General features: G+C 39.2%; 2 protein-coding genes across 4 annotated transcripts; one reads left to right on the top strand and one right to left on the bottom strand.

Annotated features, from left to right (window-relative positions):
* Window positions 1-305: 305 nt before the first annotated feature.
* Window positions 306-9,599, bottom strand: LOC577422 (cell wall protein DAN4). 3 transcript variants are annotated; one of them, XM_011673422.2, is made up of 4 exons: window positions 9,454-9,575; window positions 7,522-7,871; window positions 2,648-3,361; window positions 306-2,276 (listed from the first exon to the last, which is right to left on the bottom strand). In XM_011673422.2, exons 3-4 carry the CDS (start codon window positions 3,252-3,254, stop codon window positions 1,030-1,032), a joined length of 1,854 nt encoding a protein of 617 aa, XP_011671724.1. In that variant the 5' UTR covers window positions 3,255-3,361; window positions 7,522-7,871; window positions 9,454-9,575; the 3' UTR covers window positions 306-1,029. The 3 variants fall into 3 exon arrangements, 2 of the variants coding, with proteins under 2 accessions (XP_011671724.1, XP_030828407.1); XM_030972547.1 differs by having other exon boundaries at window positions 9,450-9,574; XR_004061758.1 differs by lacking the exons at window positions 306-2,276; window positions 2,648-3,361 and adding an exon at window positions 6,595-6,710 and having other exon boundaries at window positions 9,454-9,599.
* An 88-nt stretch (window positions 9,600-9,687) lies between these two features.
* Window positions 9,688-10,991, top strand: LOC115918289 (histone-lysine N-methyltransferase SETMAR-like). The gene is made up of 2 exons (XM_030972545.1): window positions 9,688-9,835; window positions 10,116-10,991. The coding sequence occupies exons 1-2, from the start codon at window positions 9,710-9,712 to the stop codon at window positions 10,899-10,901; spliced, it is 912 nt and encodes a 303-aa protein (XP_030828405.1). The 5' UTR covers window positions 9,688-9,709; the 3' UTR covers window positions 10,902-10,991.
* Window positions 10,992-11,317: the final 326 nt, after the last annotated feature.

Here is an 11,317-nt window from a genome sequence, read left to right as displayed (position 1 = left end):
AGATAGGAGCATTGGATCGAGGAAAGAGAATAAGAGAGAGAAAGCGGGGCAGAAGAAGAGAAGAAAAGAGAGAGAGAGAGAGAGAGAGTAGAAGGAGCAGAAACAAATGTGAAGAAAAAAAAAGAGAAAGAGGAAGAGAACGAAGTAAGAAAAGGAGGGAGGAGAAAGAGAAGAGGGGAAGGAAAGAAGGTGTAGAGAAAGAGTAAGAATGTGAAATATGCATGCATTAAAACTTTACAAGGATGTGGCCTCATAAAATCAAATGGCATTCATATTTAAACTTCCTCTGTACAATGTATTACTCATTGCTAATTTTGCTGGGTTTGAATGTTAATTTGCTTCAAGAAGTAGACATTCAACTGAAGGACCTACTCAATGGCAGTTTCATATCATTACATGATACAAATAGACAAACTAGAAGCCACAATGTAGTAGAATGAACAGACAACTTGATGACAATAACTACAAGAATGTACTTGGGGTAAAGGTCATTATGCAACATTGTTATAGTTTCAGTTGAATCATTTCTAAAGTGTATACAATTAGACTGGTAAAAGATAGTGACAATGTGTATTGCTCGTTATTCGTCTCTACTCTTCACGAAACCATTTTTAATCTAATTGGCTATTCTAATCAGACTTTTGAAAAATTAATCTTGAAACATCAGTATTCCCTTTTTTGTTGTTGATATGTTCAGCTGCTGCAATGTATATTTCATTGATGAAGACATCTATTGTATCTCCTTTTATTTCTTTAATTTAAGACTGGATATTAACAATTTGTATTTTAACTGATTGAATCGAAGTTTTCGATGTGACATGCTTTATTCTACTTAAAATTATTTCCATGTATATCTGTTTGATCTGCACATGTCTGAGACTAAAATTTCTAAAGTATAAATAAGGAAATATAGTCCGGGTAGCAAGTCAAGGGTATTCCAAAAATAAACATGTATAATAAAACCTTCATCATTAAAAAAAAAGCATTTTTTGTCCCTTTTTTAATTTTATGAGCAAAGACAGCATTTATTCATATGTCAGATTCTTCAAAGAATCCTCTATCTTGGGACTGGTATGGTGGTGGTAACCTGTAGAGGGGCGAAGGTCTATCATCAAGTGATTTGGAGTCAGCTGCATCAAGGAAAACAGGTTGAGAAGTGTATGTTGGAGGTTCCATTTCATACATGTTATTCTCAAAGTCATCAAAGCCTAAGTTCACCTGAGCGTAGTCGGGCAGCCTGTACTGAGGTGGTGGTGGCCTCAGCTCACTGGAGGGCTTGTGAGGTTTGCGCTTAAAAGGCCGAGATGACTTCACAGCATCAACATCGATCGGGAGAATGACAGGATGCGAAGCTCCACGGGGTTCTATATCATTGAGCTCTCCGTCCAAGTAGATGGGCTTGCGGTTCTTTGCGTAGATCGGTTTCTCTTCCCGCAGCAAGAACTCCTCCCCGCCTCTCTTACGCTTGTAGCAGCAGCAGAAGATGAGGAAGCAGATCAGCAAGAGGAAAGACACCAGAGACGCTGGAAGTACTGTCACCAGAAGGAGGTTGGTCCCTGTCACAGAGGACTCTGTCACATTGGTCACCGGTGGCTCAGTTGTCACAGAACAGAGATTTAAGAATATCCTTTCAATATCTGTTATGGCATTGTTTGGCAATAAAGCATCTTGAAAGGCATTTGTTGGCGTTCCATTTAAATAAGCTAGCCTGCTAAATAGATTATCAATGGTTTCATAGTCACAATACTTTGTTGGAATAGTTTTGTTGGAATATGTCATGACTACAGATCCTTCAGATAGTGAAGCAACACTGAAGGCATCAGTGTTTTGATCTTTGAGAAAACTGGCAACATCACCACACAGAGAAACAATGTTTTGACTGTCATCCACAAAACTTTGGAAATCATTCTCAAGGGTGATAACAAATTCATGATTATACTCCAAAGATCGTTTTTGCACTTTGACAACAAATGCATCATATGCCACCAGCCCCTCTGAATCTGTTGCAGACAAGAGATACTCATTTCTAAAGATTGTGAGGTTACTGTCTAAAGGTACACCAGCTAGAGTCTGCTGATTATTAACTAGCTGAAGCCAGTTGGACAGACTCACTGGCTGGTTGTCCGTTGTGAGCAGGTCAAGCTGAAGGTCAAAGGTCAAACCATCCTCTGGATCAAGGAAAGTGTCTTCTGGGATGGAGAACTGTAGAATATCTCCTAGTGCCACACAGATCTCGTCGATGGGATGCTGGATGATTGGAGCCTGGTTCTCAGGCTCTGTGTAGGTAAACAAAAAAGAAGTTTTATGGAATGAATGTGAATAAAAAGCACTATTAAATTGTGAAAATGCCGACAGGTAAAAGTTACAATCCAATGTTAAAATAACATTTGAAATATTTATACAATGTTCTTTCATCCTCTATATGGGTCACATAAAGCACTCATATTGACTCATACAGGTACCCAATGGACATCGACAAAGACAAATAGTAAATTTTCTTCTTTTCTCACATTCATTATAAGAATGTTAATTATTGAAAATCATTAAACAATGTATTACTTCAAGGAACTTTACAATCTTTAGAATGAGACCAACAACAACAAAAGAAAAAGCTCACATGAAATTGAACGGAAGAAATTATAGTTACCTGTTGTGGTTTCTGTCGTAGTTGTTGCTGGTTGAGTGGTAACAACTGAAGTGGACACAACTCCAACTTGACTGGAGTATGATGGAGTTGGTTGAATGTCGGAGGTAGACACAAGAAGTGTTGACATCGGCAAGGAAACATCTGAGCTGGGAAGAGAAGGGAGTACTGAAGTCCGGCCAGCTGTAGAAGATGTCTGTGGAAAAGCAGGACTAGAGGACAACATGATAGTGGTGGATGGCAGCACCCCTGGAGTGGAAGGAACTGATGATGAAGATGTAGGACTAGGTGAGGAGCTCATGACTATCTCTTGAGTTGATGAGAAGAACCTGGAAGGAACACTAGTTGACATTACTTCTGATGAGGTACTCAACTGGGGTGATAAGGTTGATACCAGGCTCTCCGTCACAGGTACAGAACTGGTCATTAAGGATGGGACAGAAGTGGTCCGAGAGTCAGAGAAACTACTAGGGAGATCTGGTGTTACTGAAGATTTGAGAGAATATACTGTTTGGGTTGTAGAACTGTACTGCGTACTTGGGGAAATAATAAAAGATGTTGACATAAATGATGATGATATCGATGGCCGGACAACTGTAGAAGACTGCATGTTTGATTGTAGGAAAGACGACCCTATGATGGCACTGGATGAAGATGTCAATTGCTGACTAGCCAACGTTCCAAAGAAAGACGATGTTGGTGTTTCACTTTGGGATTCTGAAAAGAACAATGTTGTTGAGCTGTAATCAGATTCTAATCTTAGGCTTGTGGTTACCTGTTTGACAGAAGTGGTAAGTTCAGAGGGTGCTAGAGAGTCACTCACAGAAGAAACAACAGGTGCTGTGGAGCTTCCAAATGATACAGATGAAAATGTTGCTGTCCCAAATGTACTATATACTGGAGAATCAGTTGCACTTGAGCTGTTCAGTGTGGAAAACAAAGATGTTGAGAAAGTGAGTGTTTCCTGGCTGGCAGTCGTGCTTTGTCTGGAGAGCGAAACACTTGTGAAAAAAACACTGAGTGTCGAGAAACTTGCTAATGATGAAAAAGAAGAGAGTGATGTTGTCAGACTTGTGCTCAAAATTGGAAAATCACTTGCACTTGATATCTCTGAGGTTGATATCTGCGAGGCTGCTGAAAAAACAGTCGAGTCCTGACTGATTGTCATAGTTTGTTCTGAGGGTGCAAGAGAGAAACTAGGTGCTGAAGGACTTCCAAACGTTGTAGATGAAAATGATGGTGCCATCCTTGTGCTAAGAACAGGGAACTCGCTTGCACTTGAGCTACGCAGTGACATAAGTGAACTTTCTGATAGAATAGGTGTGCCAACAGAAGTTGATACTCCAGACACAAGAGTTGTTACAGCACTTACTGTAGAAATGGCAGGTGTTTGTAGAAAAGTTGTTGGGATCATTGTTATTCCGGTCCCTGTTGCACTAGTTGCCACAATTCCACTTGAAATGTATGATGACTGTATCTGAGATATGATTTCAGACATGCTAATGAGTGAGGTGGTAGAGGGAAAGGAAAATGAAGTGGATGCTGATAGTCCAGTGGTCTGTAGAAAACTTTGTGTCACATAAGGGATCTCAGATGACAGACTAGGAGGCAGGGATATTTCAGGAGACACTGTTGAGGACAGAAATTTTGACAGAGAGGTGCTGTCTATGAAACTACCAGTGCTAGAGAGATTATCAGAGAGTAAACTGGAAAATACTGTGATATCCTCAGTGCTGGAAAGTGTGGACACTTCAATCAGTGACGACACAGAAGTTGTATCAGGTATCACAATACTTGAGGAAATCATACCTGAAGTCATTTCCATGGTGGACGGCACCCGCTGAGTTGAAGTGTCCAATACAGAGATAACTGTACTTGTTGGAGATGCAGTGGATGATGTTCCAGGGCTTGCAGAAAAAATGGATGACTCGGTGATTGAGGGTGAAATGATTGCTGTGGGAGTCATACTTTGAACAATCTCAGATGACTGGATTTCACTCGGACTATGTGAGGTAAGAAACACAGTACTAGCTGTTGAGACATCTTGTGTCAATAATATTTCTGAAGAACTCAAGGTTGTTGTTACTAATCTTGAGGTTACTTCTGTTTGATAAGGTGTTGTGATGATCATTGTTGAAAAGAAACTGCTCTGTATTTGTGAAGACAATAGAGTTTCTGTTGACAAAATTGGTGTAATTGATCCTCCTGAATTCGTCTCAACATATGAAGTTGATGTTAAACCACTTGATGTCTGAACAGATCCAGTGGATGACGGAGTTATATCAGATGACAGACGGGAAGTGGTCAACATCTGTGAAGAAAATGATGACTGCATTGGTGGCAAAGTGCTACCAGAAGATGTTGAAGGAGTCTGGGGTAGTGTCGATATCTCTGTTGTAGTAAAGCTAAAGGAACTTCTTCTCTCAAATTCTGAAGTTCCTACAAGAGTTGAACTAAGAATTGGAGAAGACATTCTTGAAAACTCTGTAGATGGAAGGAGACTTCTACTCCTGAAACCTGAGGAAGTTTGAAGAATGACAGTAGTCGCTGAATCAGAGCTCAGAAGGGTAGTCAGAAAGCCAGATGAAAAGACACTTGAGATATCAATTTCACTGGACGTTGCTAACATCATACTTGCAGTGGATTGACTATAGAGCATCACTGATGTAATGGTGGTCGAGGATACTTGAACAGATTCATCAGAGGACATACTTGGTGATTCAGTCACAAGCAATGAAGTTGACATGATTTTGGTTGACTGGAATAAACTTGGACTGCTAACCAATACATTTGTACTCTGGAAACTTGGAAAGGCTGAAGTACTAGGTGAAATAACATTACTTGACATAAGCAGAGAGGAACTCACAAATCCTATTGTGGACTTTGAACTTTCCACAGTCGAGGACATTGGTGTTTGGTAGGAGGTATACAAAGTTTGTCTTTGCTGAGATGTAGGAGAGAGCAGTGATATCTGCATTGATGAACTAAACAATACAGTTGTAGGTAAAAGAAAAGAAGTTGAAAGACTTGTCATAAAAGGCAATTGTGAAAGAGATGGTTGTATGCTTTCTGTTCCAATACTTGTCAAAGTGTGTAGAGATTCAGATGGACTGTACAGAGAAATTTGCCTGGAGGAAAAATCCAGTGGAGTTGTTGACAGTACAAATCCAGACATACTGCTTGAAAAGACTGACATTGTCTGATCACTGCTCGATGGTGAAAATAAAAGAGTTGATACCACAGATGATGTTAGCATAGTCTGCATTGACTGAGCAGTGGATGAGATTGAAAGCAGAGAGGTTGCAGTAATGACTGAGGCAGTCTGTGAAGGTTTGGGGGTTGGTGCAATGGTCATTCCTGCCTCTCTCTTTGACCGTCCTCTGGCTTTCACACTGCTATCTCTCGCTTTTGAAATATACCAACTGATCACATCATAACCAGTAGTGTCTCTTAAGTGTCCAGAAGCAATATTTCTGGCCATCACATTTGGGAATTGGTTGATGAGGCTCTGTGTTGCACAGGGAAGCGGCCAGGATACAACAACTCCTTCATTGCTTCCTGCACTGTGTATATTACCTGGACCAGCCGCGACCACAATATTTTTCTGTAACCTATCAATGACACTACTATGCTTGGAGCTCATGCTGAATTCCTCTAAAGGTTGATTAACAAATGGTGCTAATCTGGTTATCAAGGACATCCTGCTGCTCCCATTGAGGTGGTTGATATTAGCATCAAACACTACTGACATCAGAGTCTTTATTTCATTTCTCCTGCACGTAATATGCTCGCTCAGTTGCTCAACTTTATACAACATCTGGTGAGGTCTGGCACCCACACTTCCTAAAATGTCCTTCTTGGTCAAATCTTGAGATGCTCCAAAATCTACGTCAATCGCAAAGACATCTTTGGCTTGGACAGACGATACATTATCGAATGTAGATATCAAAGACACTTTAATCAGATAGAATCCTTTATCTGTGATCAAAGGAACTCCATGGAATGTGTGAGAAGTGTGGTTGAACACAAGCCACATGGGAATGGAGCTGGTCCCAACCTCAGATACCTGTGAGATTTAAAGAAGAAACAAAAAGTCCAATGGCTTCTATTGGTAAATCAATAGTGATAAATCAAAATCGATTTTAGCAACTGTCCACTGATTTACACAGAAAAATATAAGTTAAATATAAAAATCATCTTATATTTACCTCATCATCAAAATCAAAACTTTTTTTTAATAGTATATATTTGTATATAATATTCAGTTCTTGTATAGCACATATCACATTATATAACGTCCCTATGCGCTTCCAAAGAGCTGTAGAAATTATTACCCTAGCTTTATAGCTCCAGCAGCCATTATCAGCGCACAGTGCATTTCAAGGAATAATCCTACAAGGTACCCATTTACAGTACCTCACCTGGGTTGAGTGTGGCAAATGTAGATTAATGTCTTGCCAGTGGACATTAGTGCAGCGGCGGGACTCGAACCGCGGACCTTGTGATCCACAGTCCGGTGACATATCCACTCGACCATGACATCTCATACATGTCACATACATGGTGTTAAATTTGCTAAATGTCTGGCTCTCCCATTTGACCATCATTCCTCCTCTTCTGGTTGTAAACTGGCTGTCCCTTATTATCAATTGGTGATGACTCACAAATATTGTTAAATTTGTTGATGACAACAAATTTCTTTTCATGACACAAACCTAATCAAGTTTAATTTTTAAGTACAAAACCTATTCTATTCAACATTGTGCTTATATTAGGCATTCTGTAATATTCAATTATTATTTTACACATATATTTAAACCCACATAATACCCACACCCTATTTAAATGCCTCTCAATAATCTTTAAGCCTATATTACCTCATAATGGAATTTATGTTCTGCTAATTTCACTGTTGGATCTGGAATGCTGTAGTTGAAGTACTTTCCAATGACTGCTTTTGTATCATGGAGACCTGCGTCTAGGGATCTTCCTGGATCATGCTGGAGGTTACAGCTCACCAGGCTCCAGTGGAGTCTAACAAAGACACAGCTTAGGGCAAGGAGGAACCTCAAGGTGAAGGAAGACCTGAGAGAAGTCATCGTAGTTTCATCAGGCAATGATGAAATGGTCATCAATTGATCGATGTGTATGCTTTATTACCCTTCAAATCATCCTGTGCTATTTATCTCCTTCCCATGGTATTTTTTTGGATTTCCTCTTACAGAGCCTGTGTCCAAAATAAAAAAATCAAAACCTTAAAGTCACAAATGCAGATTAAAAAGAAACTCTCACTTCGACAGAAATGAGAATGAGAAGAAATGAAAATAAGAACTGCATAAAGCACAGGATAAAGAAACAAAGAAGAATAGGGAAGATGAGAAGATGACAATAAACAAAATTTAAGTATACTATTACTATTATACTATATAGGCCCAGCAGGTGATAATTCGGCGCTAATTCAGAATCATATCCATAATTTGACCCGTAACTCTGGCGTTGAGATACCCTACTAAAACATACCAAAAAATCAACTAAATCTTCATCAATTGTTCAAATAATGCCTTAGCCTTGGTCATGATTTAAAAGTTGTTATGTTTCTTACCTGTTTCGTGTTAATTTTCTTTCTTTTTTCTGAGTAGTTTTCCTAAAAACTAAGACTTCTAATATACACTTTCTCACAGGATTCACGGCAAACTGCTGCACAATACTTATATAATATTGGATGACCTTGAGTGCGATACAAGAATATATTGCTTGAGCTATGAAAATATTGGATGAGTCAAAGACAAGTCTCTTATTGTCTTATCGGGAGCAATAGGTTCTTGTATCATACGTAAAAACAAAGCCATACAATATTATTATTATTTACCGGTATCTACATTACATGTAGTCTGACTAATATCGATTTGATATTGACAGTTGAAGTTCCTGGATGACTGAGCAATACAAAAACAATATTGGTCAGTCATATGGGTACTTTTGAACTTTTGTCTACTTGGAAGCCTTGAAGTAAAATTGCATACCGTACCAACGGTGGGGTGTGGACGCACGCATGCATGAAGTTAGCGACCGTAATGATGAATAACTCACATGAATTTATAGAGGATCTGAGATTACAGTCGCTAACTTCAGTTGCGCCCGCACCCCACCGTTGGTACGATGGACGCTAATATTGTATTGTGCAGCGGTTTGCCAGGCCATGAAACATGTGAGAAAGTGTAGATCTATATTATAAGTCTTTGTTTTGGGGGAAAATACTTCAAAAAAGATTTAAAAATTGACACAAAACAGGTAAGAAACAACTTTTAAATCATGACCATTTTCTGAACAATTGATGAAGATTGGTATGTTTTAGTAGGGTATCTGCACGCCGGAGTTACGGTTCAAAGTACATGACTAGATCTATGGATATGATTCCGAGTCTGACGTCGCCTCGCGATAATCCTGTTGAGTCTTCCCAGTCTACAGATCCAGCTAGACCTAATCTGTTACGGAATGAACTCTTTGCAGTCGTTTATTGATGAGCTATGGAAGGGCATTACAAGACATTGTCTTACTAAGGAGCCGGAGCCCGAGAAGACAGGTGAACCGTGCAGTGACAACAGGAACTAGATCTATGGTTTTAGAATCTACCGTACCACACACAAATACATGCATACGGGGCCCTGTATTGTAATGTATTTTTTAAAAATCACGTTATTATCATTTTACGTAAAGATTAGAACACAGCCACACCACCTAAACATTCTTATTCACAACTGCCACATAAATTTTACAAATTCTATATCATAAACTAAATACGTACTTACAGGCCTGATTGTGACAAAGTACAAAAGAAAGGCATTCACATTCCAATCCCCATTTTTATTAGTTGCCAACGGACGCTTTATTTTACCTCATGCAATATGGATGTGTGGTCGAAACTATCCCACAATACATCACACATTGCACGCATTATTACACCCCGCGAAAACACAGTGCGAATAGGGTAACTGAGAGGAAGATTGTGCAATACCCGTGTTTACAATCGGTTTCGCGTTGAGAGTGAGAGTGTGTCATTTCAAGATGAATCCACACCCATCCTCCAGTAGAGAAGAAGACACACCCTCAGGGAAACTGGATATTTGTTGCGGTATGGAGAATGTTCCTGTCTTTGCGGAGGGTGATCAGCAATTTAAATCAGATTTTGAGGTACATGTACGTCCATGCTAGCGAGTCTGTGCCAACATCTCAGACAAAATTGTCCAGATTTAAAGCTGAGAGGACTCCCTTCGTTTTAATGTTCAGTATACTTTAAAGTTCAGCAATATGGTTAAGTGTGATCCAAATAATTCATAAACTAGTGAATGAAAGTTACAAAAACAAACTAAATAAACATTAATTTAAAAATCAAAATCATGTTATTAATTGTTAGATTTACTGAAGGTTGAGCTCATGACATGTAGATATATATATTTGTTTTCTTTTCCAGTATACTCAATCAAATGTTCTTGGTCCTGGACTGGTAGGGACAGATCCCAAAGAAGTACAGTACTGTGGATGCTCCTGTAAAGTTTCATCCTGTGGACCATCGTGTCTTTGCCTTGAGCGGTTTGGACCAAACTACACACCTTCCGGGAAACTGCTTCAAGCTACGTCTGATCCCTTGGCAGTAACCTCAAAACCTATATTTGAATGCAATGCGTCTTGCAAGTGCGGTGAAGAATGTGTGAATCGCTTAGTCCAGCATGGCATCCATCACAAACTGGAGGTCTTTAGAACTCGTCACAAGGGTTGGGGATTGAGGGTCTTGGAGTCTATAGAGGAAAATGCCTTTATGTGCGAGTATGCTGGAGAGGTATTGACGATGGGGGAAGCAAAGATAAGAATGCAAAATATGAGAAAGGACGACATGAACTACATATTTGTTCTCAAGGAAAACTTTGGGGGACGTAGTGCGATGGAAACTTTTATTGATGCACGGCTGAAAGGTAGCATAGCAAGGTTTATCAATCATTCTTGTGAACCAAATTTATTCTTGTGTGCTGTCCGAGTCCATAATGAAGTTCCTAGAGTGGCTATGTTTGCAAGGAGAGGCATCAAGCCTGGTGAAGAATTGAGCTACGAGTATTGTGGGAATGTGGATAGACCCAATGATGATTCAACGAAAGGAGGGACAAAGGATCTTTGTAAAAATCAACCTAGAAAGCTCTGCATGTGTGAAAATCAATCTTGCCAGAAATATCTCCCGAGTGATATGTCCATCTATTCAACATGATCAGGGCATTTTTTCTCACTTTATTTTAACTTGAGAAACACCCAACGATGGGTTGAAAACTCATCAACTAATAGATTTGTTTGAAATTTACCGGTAACCATATCAGAGTGGAAATGTTTTCATTTCTTTGTTTAATTTGTTGTTAGTTACATCTTTCTCATCATCATCATCATGATACGAGGAAAGGTAGATCCTGGCATCCTGGGTCGCCTCTTCTATTCAGACAATAGAGTGGTGAAGTGTGACGTCATCAAATTTCTTTTTTTAGAATTTCTCAATTTTTTTCTTCATTTCCCGAAAAAGCATCAAAAATAATGTCCAAATGTCCAAATTGTTTTCGACATTTGGACATTATTTTTGATGCTCTTTCGGAAAATGAAGAAAAAATTGAGAAATTCTAAAAATAGATTTTCATG

Source organism: Strongylocentrotus purpuratus, unplaced genomic scaffold (assembly GCF_000002235.5).
Source record: "Strongylocentrotus purpuratus isolate Spur 01 unplaced genomic scaffold, Spur_5.0 spur5_scaffold_6, whole genome shotgun sequence".
Taxonomy (NCBI): Eukaryota; Metazoa; Echinodermata; class Echinoidea; order Camarodonta; family Strongylocentrotidae; genus Strongylocentrotus; species Strongylocentrotus purpuratus.
Note: the sequence above shows the minus strand (reverse complement) of the source record. Positions and strands in the feature narration are given on the sequence as shown.

Coding starts and splice junctions, on each gene's coding strand:
- LOC577422 (XM_011673422.2), bottom strand. CDS start 3,254: ATGCAGTCTTCTACAGTTGTCCGGCCATCGATATCATCATCATTTATG. Junction 2,277..2,647: donor TACGACAGAAACCACAACAG/GTAACTATAATT, acceptor TTACCTACACAG/AGCCTGAGAACCAGGCTCCA.
- LOC115918289 (XM_030972545.1), top strand. CDS start 9,710: ATGAATCCACACCCATCCTCCAGTAGAGAAGAAGACACACCCTCAGGG. Junction 9,836..10,115: donor AATTTAAATCAGATTTTGAG/GTACATGTACGT, acceptor TTTCTTTTCCAG/TATACTCAATCAAATGTTCT.